This window comes from Pongo pygmaeus, chromosome 20 (assembly GCF_028885625.2).
Source record: "Pongo pygmaeus isolate AG05252 chromosome 20, NHGRI_mPonPyg2-v2.0_pri, whole genome shotgun sequence".
NCBI lineage: Eukaryota > Metazoa > Chordata > Mammalia > Primates > Hominidae > Pongo > Pongo pygmaeus.
The window spans coordinates 55,916,149-55,936,857 of record NC_072393.2 but is presented as its reverse complement, the minus strand read 5'-3'; the positions used below and the strand labels follow the sequence as shown (position 1 = coordinate 55,936,857).

At 52.0% G+C, this 20,709-nt stretch overlaps 1 protein-coding gene across 3 annotated transcripts in view; it reads right to left on the bottom strand.

Annotated features, from left to right (window-relative positions):
- The window catches only part of AP2A1 (adaptor related protein complex 2 subunit alpha 1), a 42,451-nt gene that overhangs the window by 18,956 nt on the left and 2,786 nt on the right, over window positions 1-20,709 (bottom strand). For all 3 annotated transcript variants that reach the window (XM_054464803.2, XM_063657310.1, XM_054464804.2), the window contains exons 2-4: window positions 8,641-8,709; window positions 8,389-8,531; window positions 7,895-8,088 (exon numbers count right to left, since the gene is read on the bottom strand). In XM_054464803.2, coding sequence (XP_054320778.1) covers window positions 7,895-8,088; window positions 8,389-8,531; window positions 8,641-8,709 — 406 coding nt within the window. The remainder of the gene's footprint in view (window positions 1-7,894; window positions 8,089-8,388; window positions 8,532-8,640; window positions 8,710-20,709) is intronic.

The following is a 20,709-nucleotide window of genomic DNA, read 5'->3' as shown; positions in this document are numbered from 1 at the left end:
TGATGGGCTGTTTCCCCTTCAGGAAAATGAGGAGCCTTGTCGACTTTGGGGACAAAGAAATAAGATGGTGGGCCAGGCATGGTGGTTTACACCTGTAATCGCAACACTTTAGGAGGCTGAGGCAGGCAGATCACTTGAGGCCAGGTGTTTGAGACCGGCCTGGCCAACATGGTGAAACCCTGTCTCTACAAAAAAAAAAAAAAAAAAAAAAAAAGGCCAGGCACGGTGGCTCACACCTATATCAGGAGTTTGAGACCAGCCTGGCCAACATGGTGAAACCCCATCTCTACTAAAAATACAAAAATTAGCTGGGCATGGTGGTGTGTGCCTGAAATCCCAGCTACTCGAGAGGCTGGGGCAGGAGAATCGCTTGAACCTGGGAGGCGGAGGCTGCAGTGAGCTGAGATCTCACCACTGCACTTCAACCTGGGAGACAGAGTGAGACTCCGTCTCAAAAAAAAAAACAGAAATGAGACTGTGTGGCACATGGCCATAGCCTTGAATAAAAGGAGGTGCTGGGAGCTGTCAAGACTGGCCCAGCCGTGGCCTATCAGTAAAGGATTTCCCAGAAAGCACCCAACAGACAGCAAAGGACACAGGGGAGAAGTCCTCAGAGGGGAGACCTGCATGAGTCAAAGGCCTGTGGCAACATGTCTCACTGGATGTGCAGCCACCCAGCAGGTGGCTCCTGCCATCATCCAGGCAGATACTCGCCCGACTGACGCCTGTTGCTACAGCCTCCTAAAGTGCTGGGAACCTTCGTGTGCTGCAGCTGGAGGCAGACACAGGGACAGGCCCTCTGGAGAGGCTCTGGGTTTCCTCTGTCTAGAAAGGCCACTGCTGTGTGTGAAGCAGACCAAGACCAGCAGTGCTGCCCCCAGACGCCCGCCCTACAGAAACGTTCACTGCCCAGTGGTCATCAAGTTAGAACCAGAAACCAGCAAGAAGCCTGGCCACAGACGATGCTCCATTTGTGACAACACTTTCCCACCTCCGTCACGGCGCGCATCTCCCGAGCCCTGACTCTGGGCCACTTTCCCACCTCCGTCACGGCGCGCATCTCCCGAGCCCTGACTCCGGGCCACTTTCCCACCTCCGGCACAGCGCGCATCTCCCGAGCCCTGACTCCGGGCCACTTTCCCACCTCCGTCACACGGCGCGCATCTCCCGAGCCCTGACTCCGGGCCACTTTCCCACCTCCGTCACGGCGCGCATCTCCCGAGCCCTGACTCTGGGCCACTTTCCCATCTCCGTCATGGCGCTCATCTCCCGAGCCACAACGCATCTCCCGAGCCCTGACTCCGGGCCACTTTCCCATCGCTGCCACGGCGCGCATCTCCCGAGCCCTGACTCCGGGCCACTTTCCCACCTCCGTCACACGGCGCGCATCTCCCGAGCCCTGACTCTGGGCCACTTTCCCACCTCCGTCACGGCGCGCATCTCCCGAGCCCTGACTCCGGGCCACTTTCCCATCGCTGCCACGGCGCGCATCTCCCGAGCCCTGACTCCGGGCCACTTTCCCATCGCTGCCACGGCGCGCATCTCCCGAGCCCTGACTCCGGGCCACTTTCCCACCTCCGGCACAGCGCGCATCTCCCGAGCCCTGACTCTGGGCCACTTTCCCACCTCCGGCACAGCGCGCATCTCCCGAGCCCTGACTCCGGGCCACTTTCCCACCTCCGGCACAGCGCGCATCTCCCGGGCCCTGACTCCGGGCCACTTTCCCACCTCCGTCACACGGCGCGCATCTCCCGGGCCCTGACTCCGGGCCACTTTCCCACCTCCGTCACACGGCGCGCATCTCCCGAGCCCTGACTCCGGGCCACTTTCCCACCTCCGGCACAGCGCGCATCTCCCGAGCCCTGACTCTGGGCCACTTTCCCACCTCCGGCACAGCGCGCATCTCCCGAGCCCTGACTCTGGGCCACTTTCCCACCTCCGGCACAGCGCGCATCTCCCGAGCCCTGACTCTGGGCCACTTTCCCATCTCCGTCATGGCGCTCATCTCCCGAGCCACAACGCATCTCCCGAGCCCTGACTCCGGGCCACTTTCCCATCGCTGCCACGGCGCGCATCTCCCGAGCCACAGCGCATCTCCCGAGTCCTGACTCCGGGCCAAACTCTGCTCTAAGTGTTCCCGCACAGCTCGCTCGCTCCCCACCACAGCCCTCTAAGGACGCGGATTCTATCATCTCCATTTACAGATAAGGATACCACACAAAGGAATAAGAGCTATTTATCAACTTGGTTAAGTGGAATAAGGGCTGTGGTGCTACTGAGGAAAAGGTTAAACTACACAATATCAAGCTGCATATCCAAGCATAAAAAATAAAACCAACAAGTCAGGCGCGGTGGCTCACGCCTGTAATCTCAGCACTTTGGGAAGCTGAGGCCACAGAGGATCACTTGAGCTCAGGAGTTCAAGACTAGCCTGGGTAACATAGTGAGACCTTGTCTCTATAAAAAATTCAAATATTAGCCAGGCGTGGTGGGTTGTGCCTGTAGTCCCGGCTGCTGGAGTGGCTGACGTGGGAGGATCACCTGAGCCTGGGAGGTCAGGGCTGCAGTGAGCTATGATCATGCCACTGCACTCCAGCCTGGGCAGCAGAACGACTCTATCTCGAGCAAATCACGGATATGCACTACAATGTGGATGAACCTGAAAAACATCTTGTTGAGTGGAAGAAGCCAGACACAGAAGGCCACCTACTGTGCGGTTCCATTTCTATGAAATGTCCACATTAGGCAAATCCGTGACATAAAGCAGATTGGTGGCAGCCAGGGGCTGGGGGGAAGAGGGAATGGGGAGGGACTGCTAATGGGTACAGGGTCTTTTTTTGGAGTGATGAATGTTCTGCAATTAGGTGGCAGTGGTGGTTGCACAGCATCATGAATATACTAGAAACCACTGAACTGAACACCTTCAAATGGTTAAAATGACCGGGCGCGGAGGCTCACGCCTGTAATCCTAGCACTTTGGGAGGCTGAGGCAGACAGATCAATAGAGGTCAGGAGTTTGAGACCAGTCTGGCTAACGTAGTGAAAGCTTGTCTCTACTGAAAAAAAAAAAAAAAAAAGCCAGGTGTGGTGGCACACACCTGTAATCCCAGCTACTCAGGAGGCTGAGACAAGAGAATTGCTTGAACTTGGGAGGCAGAGGTTGCAGTGAGCCAAGATTGCACCACTGCACTCCAGCCTGGGCGACAGAGAGAGACTGCCTCAAAAAAAAAAAAAAAAAAAAAAAAAGCCTAGCTGGGAGTGGTGGCTCACACCTGTAATCCCAACACTTTGGGAGGCTGAGGCAGGAGGACTGCTTGAGCTCAGGAGTTCAAGACCAGCCTGGAGCCTGGGCAACATAGCAAAACTCCATCTCTAAAAAAAAAAAAAAAAAAAAAAAAAATTAGCCAGGTGTCGTGGTGCATGCCTGTAATCACAGCTACTCAGGGGGCTGAGGTGGGAAGATCGCTTGAGCCCAGGAGTCGGAGGTTGCAGTGAGCCAAGACTGTGCCACCGCACTCCAGCCTGGGCAACAGGGCAAGACCCTGTCTCCAAAAAATAAAAAGTTAAAAAAAAGTCTACCTACAAAATAAAGTTCCTCCGCGCCCCAGTCACCGTCGAGGCCCAGTTTCCAGTGTGGAGGGGGCAGCCTAGAGCCAGACAGCCCCACCCTGGCCCCTTGACCCTGGCAGGGCACCACCCCTCGGCATCCACTCCAGGGACAATGTCATCTGCACTCACACATGTTGGCCACGCTGGCCTCCCTCTCAGTCCTCAAAGTGCCCGGTTCTTCCCTCTTCAGGGTGGCTTGTAACCTCTGTCTCCCCCAAGCTGATGCTGACTGCCTGTCCTTGTCCTAAAGAAACTGCTGGCAGCATTAGTGACTGGCCACTCCCTCCTCCATCAAAGTTCTCAGCGTTCTGAGTCATGGCCTGATCCTGATTTTCCTCCCACACCCCTGATCATGCCTCCCATCCCCCCTGCCAGAGCGTAACACACTGGGCTGCACCAAGGCCACTCAAGGGCCCTGCTTTCGGGGATTCCCAGTTAACACCTGCCCTCAGCGGCTTCACCCGCCTGAGCTTAACTGCCATCAATCCCCATGCTGTCAGATACAACAGCCCCCAGAGCACTGGAACTGCGGCGAGTCCAAACTGAGAGACGCCCGCAACGCCACATTCCAAAGACTTAGCACCAAACACAGATGTCAAATAAAATAGCTCGTGAATAATTTTTATGCTGATTCAGTGTCAAAGTGATAATATTTTGCGTGGATCAGGTTAAATTGATATATTAAATACTAGAAAACAGAAAAACACCTGTGTGGCTTGCATGTTTTTTTTTTAGACAGGGTGTCACTGTCACCCAGGCATGATCACAGCTCACTGCAGCCTGGGCCTCTTCACTGCACCCTGGGCCTCTTGAGCTCAAGCAATCCTCCCATCTCAGTCACTCGAGTAGCTGGGATTACAGGCACACATTTTTGTATTTTGCTTTTTGTTTGTTTTTTGTTGAGATGGAGTCTCACTCTGTCACTCAGGCTGGAGTGCAGTGGTGCAATCTTGGCTCACTGCAACCTCTGCCCCCTGGGTTTACGCGATTCTCCTGCCTCAGCCTCCTGAGTAGCCGGACTACAGGTGTGCACCACTGCACCCCACTAATTTTTTTTTTTTTTTTTGAGATGGAATCTCGCTCTGTCACCCAGGCTGGAGTGCAGTGGCGCAATCTCCACTCACTGCAACCTCCGCCTCCTGGGTTCAAGCAATTCTCCTGCCTCAGCCTCCCGAGTAGCTGGGATTACAGGTGCCCGCCACCACACCTGACTAATTTTTGTATTTTTAGTAGAGACGGGGCTTCACCATGTTGGCCAAGCTGTTCTCGAACTCCTGACCTCAAGTGATCTGCCCACCTTGGCCTCCCAAGGTGCTGGGATTCTAGGTGTGAGCTGCTGTGCCTGGCCTGTATTTTGCATTATATTTTTTACTGGACGGTGCCGAACTCTCTCAGATCTCTCTCCCTGCCGCCCTGACTCCCTGCAATCCAACTTCCTCCCCAGAGTCCTACTCAGATGTCTAATACGCATCTCAAATTCAGCATGACCAAACCACACTCAGGTTCTGCCCTCTCTGACCCATTTTCCTATAGCCTTTGTCACACTGCTGAAAGGTCTGCCATCATTTACTCACCTGTTCAATGTCCCCACCTCGTCCTAGCACAGCACAGATAATACATTGACTCTCCTCCCGAAACATGCCCTTCTCATAACCACACGACCGCCATAGCCCTGGTCCAAGCCACCGCGAGCTCTGACCTGGACCTCGTGACAGATGCCTGGCTGGTCTTGCTGCCCCACAGTCACCCCCTACAGTCTGTGCTTCTGCTTATGATTTCCTGGCCTATTTGAATCTGGGGATCAGCCTCTTTCATCTGTTCTGGAATATTTTCAACCATTATCTCTCTTCGAACACTGCCTATGTCACAATCTCTCCCTACAACTCTAAATGGCAATTCTGTTAGACATTCTCTGTCTTCCATGAGTCTTTGTCTCTTTCCTAAAATCCCCATCGCTTTGTCTTCTTTGGGCTGCATTTTGATGTCTTTCTTCAGTTCTACTGCCAGGTCACTAATTCTGGCTTTGGCTGTGCCTACTCTGCTAACTAAATTCAGACACCTAATTTTTAATGTTTTAAACATTTATTTGTTTTTTGTTTTTGTTTGTTTGTTTGTTTGTTTAGACAGGGTCTTGCTCTGTCACCCAGGTTAGAGTGCAGTGATGAGATCACAGCTCACTGCAGCCTCATCCTCCCAGGCTCAAGCAATCCTCCTGCCTCAGCCTCCTGGATGGACTACCCAGGCACACGGCACCCCACCCGGCTAATATTTTAGTTTTTGTGGCAATAGGGTCTCACTATGTTGCTGATCTTGAACTTCCGGCCTCAAGTGATCCTCCCGCCTCAGCCTCCCAAAGTGCTTGGATTATAGGTGTCAGCCACTACTGTGCCTGGCAATTTTTGACTATTTCAATTATATTTTCAAATCCGCTTAAACTTTACTCATATTTTAAAATGCTTCTCTTATTTCTTGAAACATATGAAATATACTTCTTTTACATTCTGTATAATTCCAATTCCAAAGTTATTTTCTGTTTTCTTTTTCTTTTTTTTTTTCTGAGACAGAGTCTTGCTCTGTCACACAGGCTAGAGTGCAATGGCACGATCTCGGCTCACTGCAACCTCCGCCTCCCGGGTTCAAGTGATTCTCCTGTCCTGCCTCAGCCTCCCGAGGAGCTGGGATTACACACATGCACCACCACACCTGGCTAATTTTTGTATTTTTAGTAGACATATGGTTTCGCCATGTTGGCCAGGCTGGTCTTGAACTCCCGATCTCGAGAATCCTGATCTCGAACTCAGGTGATCTGCCCACCTCAGCCTCCCAAAGTGCTGTGATTACAGGCGTGCGCACCACGCCTGGCCTTCTGTTCTATTTCTGCTGGTTCTCCCTCATGGTGTCTTGTGTCGTGTGTTTAGAGATTTTTGGCTGTGAGCTACTCATATCACTTGGAGCTTTATCTGTGGATATCACTGAAGCTTGTGGTGAAAATGGGCTTCCTCAGAAAAGACTCGTATTTGCTTCTGTGAAGCACTAAGGAACCTCCAGTTTCCATCACTTTAAACTAAAGGTTGACTTAGGGGCTTTTGGACTACCCAGATAGGTTAAAGTCAGGCTGAAAACCAGTCTGAGGGCTGCTCCGTGCCAACGTTTCAGACAGGTAATTTTCCTCATAGTCCCCAAGGGGGTTTATTTCTAGGTCACTCTCACTTTGAAGTATAGCCTTCGAGAACTTCTCGGACAAGCTTTGTCTTCTGTTCCCAGAGGCTGCAGGGCCCCAAAACCAATACTCGGGTTCACCCAGTTCAGCAAATGCCTTCTAGGCAAATGCTGGCTCTAGCACGCGGCTCATCTGCTTGGGTGCCCAGCTTCTCTTAGCTTGTGGCCTGTGTGCTCCTCATTTTCTGGCTACCTCATGAATCCATTAAATAATATTGTCTTTCCTCTTTTATCCAATATTGACAGTTAGGTTTCACGGAGAACATGAGTCAGGTATCTAGTTGACCACACTGCCAGAAATAGAAGTCCCACCTGTGTGCACCAAGCTGGAATACACTGGCACAATCACAACTCATTGCAGCCTTGACCTCCCCAGCTCAGGAGATCCTCCCACCTCAGCTTCCCGAGTAGCTGGGACTATAGGCGCACGCCACCATGCCCTGGCAATTTTTGGTATTTTTAGTAGAGATTGGGATTTTGCCATGTTGCCTAAGCTGGTCTCGAACTCCTAGACTCAAGCAATCTACCTGCCTCAGCCTCCCCAAATGCAGCGATTACATGAGCCATCGCACCTGGCAAATTCTACACTTCATCCTGCAATTCTTCCATCACCATTTGTCTCCTGCTCCAGACCATGAACACAGGAGGGCAATGACCATGTCCACCTCTGGACAATACAACATCCCCAGCAATCAGCACAGTGCCTGGCACATAGTAGGTGCTCAGTAAATGTTTGGTGAATGAATGGAGAAGATGAGGAAGTTCTGGAGGGCCGTCACCCACATAGCATAGTTATCCCTCTTATCGTAGGTGTTACAGTTCTGCAGTTCAGAGACACTCCACTGGCTTTTGCGGGGAAGCAGCCTCACACCATCAAGTCAGCTTCGTATCATTGGAAGAGACAAGTATGGGGCTGCCACCGGAAACACTGGGTCCCCAGCCCAGCGTTAGCCCACATCGTGGCTGGGAGACCTTGGGCAGGCGACAGAGCCTCTCTGAGCCTCACATTTGGCTGGGACTCATCACCCCCATGCCCCCCACTGCCAACGGGTCCCCAGTGCCTTACCCGGCCACCAGGATGCGGGGGATGTCAGCGGCAAAGGCCTCACCCATCTCCCGGCTGCCCACGTTGGCGATGCAGTGCAGGGCCAGGCACATGAAGGTGGGGTTGCGGCTGGCCAGGTCATTCTTGATGGCGTTGTTGATGAGGCGGATCAGCTCTGAGTTCGAGTTTACCAGCACAGAAATGAACAGGTAACCCTGTGGGGAGGGAGGTCGTGGATGGCTAGGAGCCTTGTGACTGAGTGGCCCCAGATCCAACCCTCAGACCCAGGAGTCCAGGCCCCCAGGCCCCTCCTCCCTCAGACCCACGAGTCTAGGCCCCCAGGCCCCTCCTCCCTCAGACCTGAGAGTCCAGACCCCCAGACCCCCTCCTCCCTCATACCCAGGAGTCCAGACCCCTAGACCCCCTCCTCCCTCAGATCCAGGAGTCCAGACCTCCAGCCCCCTCCCCCGCAGACCCAGGAGTCCAGGCCCTGGCACCCCCCTCTCCAGACTCACTATTTGCTTCTCTGTGTATTTATTGGAACTCAACAGATTCACAGCCTCCATGTGCCCAAAGTCAATGTCATGGCCAAGCAGGAAGATGAAAAGCAGTTTACACACGTATTTTTTCTTACTGTAGCCATCCAAGGCTTTGTCTCCTAGGGCAGAGGAAGGAGGAAAGGGGAGCCAGAAATCAGGAAGGGTCACAGGAGCCCCAGCTCCCAGCCCCCTCCTCCCTCAGAGCCAGAAGTTGGGCCCCCAGCCTACCTTTGAACTTGGAGCGGATGTTGGCCAGTTCCTTGTTGATTCTCTTAATTTCCGCCTCTTTGCTCTTACCTGGGAGAGGAGGAGGAGGGTAGGTGGCGAGGGGTCTGGGGAGTCAGCCACCTGCCCTCTCTTTCCTAGGCGCGGCCCCACCCAGCAGGAAGGGCAGCTCTTCTCCACCCCCAAGCCCTGGGGCTCAGGACAGGCCAGGACCCCTTCTCTGGCTGGGAGTTTCAAAGAGGGAAGAACCACCGCTGGCTGAGCCCCACAGCACAGAGCACACACCCTTGGGCTGTCCCTGACTTTCTCTCTCCTTCCTCTTCCCACTGTGGCCCCGATCTGTGGGGCTCCTCAGGGCCCCAGACACGCTCCCTGAGAACTCCTGTCCCCACTCCCCACATGCAATGAACATGTGATGAATGAATGAATGAATGAAGAGCTTGGCTGGCCACAGGGTGCTCACCCCTACCACTGAGCTCACTGCCTCTTCTCCCAGTTCTCAATCCCCTGAAGGTCCCACTGTCCACCCAGTCACCAGGTCAGACCCTTGGGTGCTGTTCTCACCCCCTTTGTCCCCACAGCCATGGCTTTGTCCTCTCCCGCGTGGCCTGTCCCCACTGCCTCCTGTCCCCTGGCTGCCAACCTCTCCCCAATTTGTCTGGGACACTCCTACACCTCTGATAGGACCTGCTTGTGGAATAAGCACAGAAAGCCTCCCCTGATCCTACAGGCCAGGTCTCTGTTTCCTCCGTGCTCCTCAATGCCCTACAGCACCCCCTTCGGAGCACAATCCGACTGGATGCTCTCAGCTGCCCTCTCTGCTTCTCCTGTCCCTGTTCCACTCACCCCAGACTTCATCCCTCCCTTGACAGGTTCCACCATGCCCTCTTCTCCTCCAAACAGAACCTGGACATCCTCACACCAATCAGGCTACTGCCTCGTCCTTTTAAATTTATTTTTGAGACAGGGTCTTAGACTGTCGCCCAGGCTGCAGTGCAGTGGTGCAATCATAGCTCACTGTGACCTTAAACTCCTGGGATCCAGCGATCCTCCCACCTCAGCCTCCCAAAATGCTGGGATTACAGGTATGAGCCACTGTGCCCAGCCTCCTCCTCCTAGCTTGACCTTCAGAACGTGTCCTGAGCACCTCCACAGTGACCACTTCATCCAGACCCCAAGCTCACTCGCTCGGGTCAGTGAAGCAGCCTCCCCTCTGGCTTTCTTGCCTCCCTCGTGTTTCCATATCCTGGGCTCTGTGATGCCAGCTGGGGGTGCTCCACTCCACGGCCCATCAAGCCCTCTGCCCCTGTCACAGCCACCCTGCTGGTGTCACCCCTCAGACCCCTACTGTCCATCCAGGCCCCCTGGCCTCCATTTTGCTCCAGGAACACGCACATCCTCTTGCCTCAAGGGCCTTCACACAAGCTGTGCCCTCTTCCTGGGGCCACCCCTCCCCTGTCATCTTCCCATCATTTGGGTCTCGGCTCCTGCCACCTCTGAAAGGCCGTTCCGTTTCACTTCTTTAAAGTCAATTCTTTATTATTCTGCTTAAAGAGTTATTTTTCAAAAAGTCCTCTCTGGTACATTTCACTATGTCTCAATTTTATTTCTCTCCACTGTCGAACTTCCTCTCACTTCAGACTACAAGCATCAGGAGGGAGCTCCTAGAGCAGTGCCCTGCATACAGCAGGTGCTCTATAAATGTCTAGTTATCTAAGGGGCAGAGATCTGCTCTGACCCACATCCTTCAGGGCGTAGTCCCCAGCAGGGTGGGGTGTGCATTCAACGAATGAATCAATAACTGAGAAAGCAAGTATATGTGCCATCCTTCTCTCTAGAAATCCTGTCTTGTCCCTGCTCCCAACTTCTGTGGAAGCTCCCATAAGCCTCACTTCAGATATCACCTCCTCCAGGAAGCCCCTCTATTAGCACCTCCTGATCAGTGCTAAGGGGACCCTAGCGCTGCACCATCCAATACAGCAGTTGCCAGCCAGTGGCTCCTGAGATCCTGAAATGTGGCCATTCCAAACTGAGAGGGGCTGTCAACAGCAAACATACATGGGATTTAGAAGACAGTGTGGAGAAAAAACGTAAAATATTTCAGTAAAAATTATAGGGGCTAGGCGTGGTGGCTCACGCATGTAATCCCAGCACTTTGGGAGGCCAAGGCAGGAGGATGGCTTGAGCCCAGGAGTTGGAGACCAGCCTGGACAACATAGTGAGAACTTGTGTGTCAACTAAATAAAACAATACAAATTATAAAGTATTGATCACATGCTGAAATAATAATTTGGGTGTACTGGGTTATATAGACATATTATTAAAATTAATTTTGCCCGTTTCTGGTTGTTTTTTTTTTTTGTAGCCCAGGCTGGAGTGCAGTGGCGCGATCTCGGCTCACTGCAACCTCTGCCTCCTAGGTTCAGTGATTCTCATGCTTCAGCCTCCGAAGTCGCTGGGACTAAAGGTGCATAACACCACATTCAACTAATTTTTTTTTATTTTTATTTTTCCTGAGACGGAGTCTCACTGTGTCACCCAGGCTGGAGTGCAGTGGCGCAATCTCAGCTCACTGCAACCTCCGCCTCCCAGGTTCAAGCAATTGTCCTGCCTCAGACTCCCGAGTAGCTGGGACTACAGGCGCCTGCCACCCACCCCTAGCTAATTTTTTGTATTTGTAGTAGAGATGGGGTTTCACCATGTTAGCCAGCACGGTCTCAATCTCCTGATCTCGTGATCCGCCCACCTCGGCCTCCCAAAGCGTTGGGATTACAGGCGTGAGCCACTGAGCCCGGCCCTAATTTTTTTTTTTTTTGTAGCAATGAGGTCTTACTATGTTGCCCAGGCTGATCTCGAACTCCTGACTTCAAGTGATCCACTTGCCTCAGCCACCCAAAGTGCTGGGATTACAGGTATGAACCACCATGCCTGGCCTATATATATATATGGTTTTGTCATAAATATGTATATATACATATGCGTACCATAAATATAGTATATATAAAGAGTATACACATATTTAAAGAATATATGTGTTATTTAAATATATATGTATTACTTAATTTAAATAATATGTATTATTTCAATACAGTCCTGCCCCGCATATTAACATTTCAGTCAACAACAAACCGCACACACTGCAGTGGTTCCATACGATTCTAATGCCTTATTTCTACTGTACCTTTTCTATGTTTAGATGCATAAATACTGCGTCACGGTTGCCTACAGGACAGTCCCATGCTGTGCAGGTTTTTTTGTTTTATTTTGAGACACAGTTTCGCTCTTGTCACCCAGGCTGCAGAGCAATGGCGTGATCTCAGCTCACTGCAACCTCCGCCTCCTGGGTTCAAGTGATTCTCCTACCTCAGCCTCCTGAGTAGCTGGGATTACAGGCATGCGTCACCACACCCAGCTAATTAGTGTATTTTTAGTAGAGACGAGGTTTCACCACGTTGGCCAGGCTGGTCTCAAACTCCTGACCTCAAGTGATCTGCCCGCCTCAGCCTCCCAAAGTGCTGGGATTATAGGTGTAAGCCACCGTGGCTGGCCACTGTGCAGGTTTATAGCCCAGCAGCAACAAGCTGGGCCACAGAGCCTCAGTGAGTGGTGGGCTATACCATCTCGATTTGTGTAAGCACCCTCCAGGATGTTCACATCATGACAAAACCAACTAACGATGCATTTCTCAGAACATATCCCCATCGTTAAGTAATACACGAGTGTATTCATTCAATTGTACTTCAAAAGATTTAAATATATACACAAATATGTGCATGTATATGTATTCTTCAAATATTCTTTAAATTTAAAGAAATATATATCATATGTACTTATATATTTACATATTTCTTTAGTATTCATTTAAAGAAATACATATTATTATATGTATAATATATAGATTTCCTCTCTTTTTTTTGAGACGGGTTCTCACTCTTTCACTCAGGTTGGAATGCAACGGTGTGATCTCAGCTCACTGCAGTTTTGGCCCCTTGGGTTCAAGTGACCCTCCCATATCAGCCTCCCAGGTAGCTGGGCCTGTGAGGTGCGCCACCACACTCAGCTAATTTTTTTTCTATTTTTTGTAGAGATAGGGTTTTGCCATGTTGCCCAGGGTGGTCTCAACTCCTCTACCCACCTCAGCCTCCCAAAGTGCTGTGATTATAGGCATGGGCCACCGCTCACTGCCAGGAAATTTCTTGGTTTTTTTTGTGTGTGTGATGGAGTCTCGCTTTGTCGCCCAGGCTGGAGTGCAGTGGCGCCATCTCTGCTCACTTCAAGCTCTGCCTCCCAGATTCACGCCATTCTCCTGCCTCAGCCTCCCAAGTAGCTGGGACTACAGGCGCCCGCCACCATGCCCAGCTAATTTTTTGTATATTTAGTAGAGACGGGGTTTCACCATGTTAGCCAGGGTGGTCTCAATCTCCTGACCTGATGATCCACCCGCCTCAGCCTCCCAAAGTGCTGCGATTACAGGCGTGAGCCACCGCGCCCGGCCGGAAATCTCTTTTTAAAGTATTATTTAAATTGTATTTAAAACATATTTACATGTATACACAAATATGCATATATATGTTTATTTTTCTTTAAATAGGCTTTATTTTTACTTTTTTTCTTGAGACAGAGTCTCGCTCTGTCACCCAGGCTACAGTGCAATAGCACCATCTCGGCTCACTGCAACCTCCGCCTCCCAGGTTCAAGTGATTCTCCTACCTCAGCCTCCTGAGCAGCTGGGATTACAGGCACCCACCACCACGCCCAGCTATTTTTTTTTTTTTTCCGTATTTTTAGTAGAGACAGGGTTTCACCATGTTGACCAGACTGGTTTCGAACTTCTGACCTCAAGTGATCCACCCGCCTCGGCCTCCCAAAGTAAAGTGCTAGGATTACAGGCATGAGCCACTGCGCCCGGCCTTTAAATAGGCTTTAAATGGTCCACATCTATTTGATGCTATCTTCTGCATAACTGGTATAATTTGCTATAAAACAAAGAATTCAGAGAGAGAAGAAAAGCTCTCGGTCTTCAAAAAAGGAGCAGTTGTGGCCCCAAAGGGAGGGCTCTGGCAGAGGCCCAGCTCTGCAAAGATCTAAAGGCCCGTGATGGCCAGGGAGCCCAGGGATACTGTATGGGTGCTACTGGGGTGGCGCCTGGGGAAAGGGCTGAGGCAGCTCTGACAGACCAGGATCATGGAAAGGATGACCCAGCACTCAGGGCCAGCAACAGAGGGAATGAGCTCACTGTCACAGGAGGCAAGCAAGCCTGTGAGGGAGTTTTAAAGGGATTCTCTCATTCACAGTGGGATTTCTGGGGCCAGGCTTAAGGATGAGTCACATCTACCCTGCTCTCGAGGCATCCCTGGATTGGAGTGGTGGAAGACAGGGACAGCGGCAAGTATTCTGAAAGAGGTATACACATTTCGGCGCTGAGAGAACGGCGCAGGGGACGGGGAAGGCTTCTCTGTACACAGCTGCTGGGATTTGAGGATCAAAAGATGAGGCTGAAATGGACGAGGCAGAAACAAGGGGAGGCGCGCTCTGGGCAGGAGGACCAGCAGGTGCAATGGCCTGGAGGTAGGACAGCATGAGGCAAGGCAGGCGGACGGTGATGAAAGAGGCACAGAGTCTGAGGATGCGGGCGGCGGTGGGGGCGGGGAGAAGAGCACAGCAGGTGGGGCCAGACCACGCAGCCTCTCCAGAGTTTCCTGAGGTGCTGGGGGGTGGCCATGGGAGCGGCAGGCCGTGCTCCGTCCAGCGGCTGCTGCCGTGAGGGGTGTTCAGGTGCAAAGGCGGCCAACGTCTTGCTCCAGGCAGAATAAGGCAGAGTCAAGGGAAGTGCTGACTGTGCCAGGGAGCTGCCTTACCTTGGGGCTTCTGGTTAGGGGAGATAACGCCGTCCCTAAACATGTAAGCCCCAGATCAGGGTGGGTCTGTTACTACCAGCAAAGGCATCCTGTCAAACCTGGGCCCTGCCCTGGAGGGACTAATGTGCATTTATGAAGGTAACACAGGCATTACCCAGCATCTCACCGCAAAGGCCTTCAGAGCCTTCTAGACCAAGGACATTTCCTCTCCTGAGACCAAGACCTGATGTGTTTCCTGTACAAGCCCCAACAGCCCTGAATCCTCAGAAAGCCTTCTGGAGGCTGGGTGCAATGCCTCCCGCCTGTAATCCCAGCACTTTGGGAGGCTGAGGCAGGCAGATCACTTGAGCCCAGGAATCTGAGACCAGCCTGGGTAACACAGGCTCACACCTGGAATCCCAGCACTTTGGGAGGCCGAGGCAGGTGGATCACTTGAGGTCAGGAGTTTGGGACCAGCCTGGCCAACATGGCGAAATCCCATATCTACTAAAAATACAAAAATTAGCCGGGCATGGTGGTGCACGCCTGTAGTCCCAGCTACTAGGGAGGCTGAGGCAGGAGAAGCGCTTGAACCTGGGAGGTAGAGGTTGCAGTGAGCTGAGATCCTGACACTGCACTCAGCCTGGGCCATACAGCAAGACTCCATCTCAAAAAACACTGATTACACACTGAAATAATATTTTGGATATACTAGGGTAAAGAAAAGATATTAAAATGAATTTCACTGGTTGTTTTGCTTTTTAAAAAAATATATGGAGACAGGGTCTTGCTGTATTGTCCAGGCTGGAGTGTGGTGGTGCGATCTTGACTCATTGCAACCTCGACCTCCCGGGCTCAAGCCATCCTCCCATCTCAGCCTCCCAAGAAGCTAGGACTACAGGTGCATGCCACCATGCTTGGCTAATTTAAAAAGTTTTTTTGTATGGGGGAGAGACAGGATCTTGTTGCCCAGGCTGTTCTCAAACTCCTGGGCTCAACCGAACTGCCCGCCTCGGCCCCACAAAGTGCTGGGATTACAGGCGTGAGCTGCCGTGCTCAGCCTGTTTTGCTTTGCTTCTTTTTTTTTTTTTTTTTTTTTTGAGAGAGTCTCTCTCTGTCACCCAGGCTGGAGTGCAGTGACACAATCTCGGCTCACTGCAACCTCCACCTCCTGGGTTCAAGCGATTCTCCTGCCTCAGCCTCCCGAGTGGCTAGGACTACAGGTGTGCCACGAGGCCCGGCTAATTTGTGTATTTTTAGTAGAGACGGAGTTTCACCATGTTGGCCAGGCTGGTCTCAAATTCCTGACCTCGTGATCCGCCTGCCTCGGCCTCCCAAAGTGCTGGGATTACAGGCGTGAGCCACCATAACTGGCCCCTGTTTTGCTTTTGTAATGTGGCAAGAAAATTTCAACATATGCCGGGCGTGGACAGAGCAAGACTCTGTCTCAAAAAAAGAAAAAAAGAAAAGAAAATTTCAACATATATATGGCTTGCATTTTGGTGCTGGGTTACACCACTCATATTCTCAAGGTCATCACTATTCCTGGGTGATGAAAATATATTCTTCGTAAATAACAAAATCAAACCCTCTCATTCTCCTGCTCAGCCCCCCTGCTCAGCGGGGCAAACTATTTGGGCCACCAAGACCCTGCCTGAGTTGCCTCCTTACATATTAAGGGCTTGCATGTTCATTTCCTCCTGGATCGGAACACCAGTGCCATGACGCCAGGGATGTACGGCTGCTTCAGTCCTCACAGTGTTCTCAGGGCCCAGGGCAGCCTGGCACAGGGGAGGTGTTGAATGCGGATTTGTGGACCAAAGCCATCACACAATAACCAGCTGGAAACGGGTGGGGCTGGGGCTCAGGCCTGCATCTGTCCCGTTCTTAAGGGATACCAAACTGAAATCTGTTTGACTTCCTGTGCTCTTCACAGAGGCCAGACGGATCATGTGAAAACTTGAGTCAGACCCCAGCACTCCTCCAGACCCTTCCATGGCTCCCAGCAGGTTCGAAGTAAATGTAAAGTCCTCACTGCAGCCCACAAGGGGCTGCACCATCTACCCTGTTCCCTCTCTGGCCGGTTCTCCTGTCCTCTCTCTCCAAGGCAGGAGCCGTCCTCTCCTCCTCCTTTTCTAAGTCCCTGCTCCACTACAAGCACAATCCTGCCTCAGGGCCTTTGCACAGGCAGCTCCCTCTTCCAGAGTCATGCATGCACCATTCCCCCACTTAATTAGATTCTCTGCTCCAATGCCACCTTTTCAGCGACACTCTCTGACCAGCCTATATAAGAGCATCATCCTTAACTCCATCCCCAAGCCCTTCCCTTGCCTCATTTTCCACCAACACCTACTCCCACCTGTCTGGCCCCCAAAATATTCACCTGTGTAGTGGCCCATCTCCTCTCTAGAACGTGAGCACCCTAGGGCAGGAACTTCTGCTCACTGCTGTAGCCCCATCACCTAGAACAGTTCCTGGCACCCAGCTGGAACTCAAGAAAGACTGGTTCCATCATTCATTCATTCATTCATTCATTCAACTGGCAATCATCTCCTGAGGCCTCCCATGGGCTAGAACCTACAGAGGACAAAGCTGGAGTGAGACCCAGGGCCTGGGCTCGATGTCACCACTGCAGTGGATCACCATTTGGAGTGGGATATGCTCTGATGGAAGAGCTCAGGGCAGTGTGCAGCCAGCACCCTGCTCCCATTGGCTCACTCGTCCAACTCTCCTAAGGCCCACTCCAGCCAGACTCTGCCTAGATAGGAGGCAGCCCCAGCCCTTGCTCCCTGTGAGATAATACTTCTGCTGTATTCCTGCTGCAGACAGGAGGACAGAACACACCCTCAGGCTGGGCCCAGCCTCAACCTCTCCCCCTTATCTGCAGAATTTGCCCTCCCTGCCCTCCTTAGAGCCTGCCTTTCACCTTCTAGACCCTTCCCCCTAGCCCCACTGTGCCCTTCAGATCCTCCTGCAGGCTGGCTCCACACTCTTCCCTCTGCTCCTCTCTGAGCCCTGCCTCTCCCCACCTCCTCCTCCACATCCCTCCACCCTTCTCTTCCCTCGCTCCTGCTTGAAACCTTCGCCAGAGCTCTCAGGACAAACACAGACCTAGCCTCTGCCCACTCCCCAGCGTCAGATCCCATCCCTCTCTGCACCAGCCACACAGCCCTTTTCTCAGGGTCTCAGTGGGGCATCAGGGCCTTTTTTTGTTTCCAGAAAGAATTCTTGGGCCAGGCGCGGTGGCTCACGCCTGTAATCCCAGCACTTTGGGAGGCCGGTACGGGCAGATCACAAGGTCAGGAGATCGAGACCATCCTGGCTAACACGGTGAAACCCCATCTCTACTAAAAAAAACCACAAAAAATTAGCCGGGCATGTTGGCGGGCGCCTGTAGTCCCAGCTACTCGGGAGGCTGAGGCAGGAGAATGGCATGCACCCGGGAGGCAGAGCTTGCAGTGAGCTGAGATCGCACCACTGCACTCCAGCCTGGGGGACAGAGTGAGATTCCGTCTCCAAAAAAAAAAAGAATTCTTGAAAATAGAGAAGGGGGCCAGGCACAGAGGCTCACTCCTGTAATCCCAGCACTTTGGGAGGCCGAGGTAGGCAGATCACTTGAGCCCAGGAATTTGAGACCAGCCTGGGCAACATAATAAAAACCCATCTCCGTGAACCCGGGAGGTGGAGCTTGCAGTGAGAGGAGATCGCACCACTGCACTCCAGCCTGGGCCACAGAGCGAGACTCCATCTCAAAAAAAAAAAAAAAAACTCTAAGAAAAATACAAAAAAATTTGCTGGGGCATGATGGCATGCGCCTGTAGTCCCAGCTACTTAGGAGGCTGAGGCAGGAGGATAGCTTGAACCCAGGAGGTGGAGGTTGCAGCGAGCTGAGATCGCGCCACTGTACTCCAGCCTGGATGACAGAGCCAGACTCTCAAAAAAAAAGAGAGACGGGGTCTTGCTATGTTGCCGAGGCTGGTCTCAAATTCCTGGCCTCAAGCAATCCTTCTGCCTCCACCTCCTGAGTAGCTGGGACTAGAGATGCCCGCCATGGCGCCGGGAAGTCAGGACCTTTGCACTTGCCCCGCCTCTGCCTTCACAGCTCTTCTCACTGCCCTCAGCCTAGGTAACTCCCCCACTTCCTGCCCACATAGCTCCAAGGATCTCTTGTGAAGCAAAGCCAGGCCGGAGCTCGCTGACCACACAGGACCCCCATGCTCTCAACACCACGGCCCTCTTCCTCACTGGGCTTACGACAGCTGCAAATTCTTTCCCCATTTAAAAAAAAATTGAGATACGGCCGGGCGCGGTGGCTCACACCTGTAATCCCAGCATTTTGGGAGGCTGAAGCAGGCAGATCACTCAAGATCAGGAGTTCGAGACCAGCCTGGCCAACATGGTGAAACCCTACCTCTACTAAAAATACAAAAATTAGCGGGACATAGTGGTGGGCGCCTAGAATCCCAGCTACTCGGGAGGCTGAGGCAGGAGAATCACTTGAACCTGGGAAGTGGAGGCTGCAGTGAGCCAAGATTGTGCCATTTTTGTGACTGTCACAAAAAAAAAAAAGAGAGAGATACAATTCACATGCCATAAAATTGACTCTTTTACAATGAACAATTCAGTGTTCTTTAGTACATTCATGATGTTGTGCAACCATTACTACTATCGAATTCCAGAACATTTCTTTTTTTTCTTTTTTTTTTTAAGAGATGAGGTTTCACTATGTAGCCCGGGCTGGATTCGAACTCCTGGGTTCAAATGATCCTCCTACCTCAGTCTCCCAAGTAGCTGGGACTACAAGCATGTGCCGTGTCCAGCTGTAGGCTTTTTCATGAACCCAAAAAAAGCTCTGAATGCTGCCGGGCATGGTGGCTCACACCTGTAATCCTAGCACTTTGGAAGGCTAGGGTAGTGGATCACCTGAGGCCAGGAGTTCGAGACCATCCTGACCAACATGTAAAAACCCCGTCTCTACTAAAAATACAAAAATTAGCCAGGCGTGGTGGCGCACATCTGTAATCCCAGCTATTCAGGAGGCTGAGGCAGGAGAATCGCCTGAACCTGGGAGGCGGAGGTTGCAGTAAGCCAAGATCACCCCAATGCACTCCAGCCTGGGCGACAGAGCGAGACTCCGTCTCAAAAAATAAAAAAAGAACCTCTGCATTCATGAGCAGTCACTCCCCATCCCACCAGCCCCTACTCTAGGCAACCGCTAATCTCCTTTCTGTCTCCATGGATTTGCCTATTCGAAATACTCTATCTACATGGAATCATACAACACGTGGCCTCCTGTGTCTGGCTTCTTTCACTTGGTGTCATGGTTTCAAGGTCCATCCCTGTGGCAGCACGTAGCAGGACGTCATTATTTTTTAAGGCCCGGTAATATTCCATTACATAGACCACACTTTGTTTATTTCTCAGTTGATGGGCATTTGGCCCATTTCCGTTTTCCAGCTATCATGAATAATGTTGCTGTGAACATCCGTGTCCAGGTACTAGTGTGAAGGACAATTGCAATTTGTATGTTGCACCTTCTCCGCCACGGGGCTGGGAGCTTCATGGGGGTGTGGACAAGTCTGTCCTGTTCACCAGCGTCCCCAGCATTCAACACAATTCTTGAGACATACCAGCCGTTCAACATACGCTTGCTAAGAAAAGGCCCCTGATTCTCCAGCCCTAATTCCCGCAGCTAAATTACTACCAGTGCCCCAAGCCTGCCTCTCCCCTCTGTCCTCTGGCTCCTCTCTGGGGTCCTGCAGTGACGGGACAATCTCTTTCCTTCCCCAACCCCCATCATCAAATCCCTTTGCAAATCCTGACAGTTTTTCCTTCAAATTGTATCCCAGGCCGTGTGCAGTGGCTCACGCCTATAATCCCAGCACTTTGGGAGGCCAAGGCGGGCAGATCACTTGAGGTTGGGAGTTCGAGACCAGCCTGGCCAACATGGTGAAACCCTGTGTCTACTAAAAATACAAAAATTAGCCAAGCATGGTGGCGGGTGCCTGTAATCCCAGCTACAGGGGAGGCTGAGGCATGAGAATTGCTTGAACCTGGGAGGCGGAGGTTGCAGTGAGGTATGATCATGCCACTGCACTCCAACCTGGGCAACAGACTGTCTCGGAAAAAAAAAAAAAATGTATCACCAACCCACTTCTCACCAGTCCCTTCTCACCCTGTTAAGCCAGCACCATCTCTCACCCAGAGGCCTGCAACACCCTCCTAATTTGGTTCC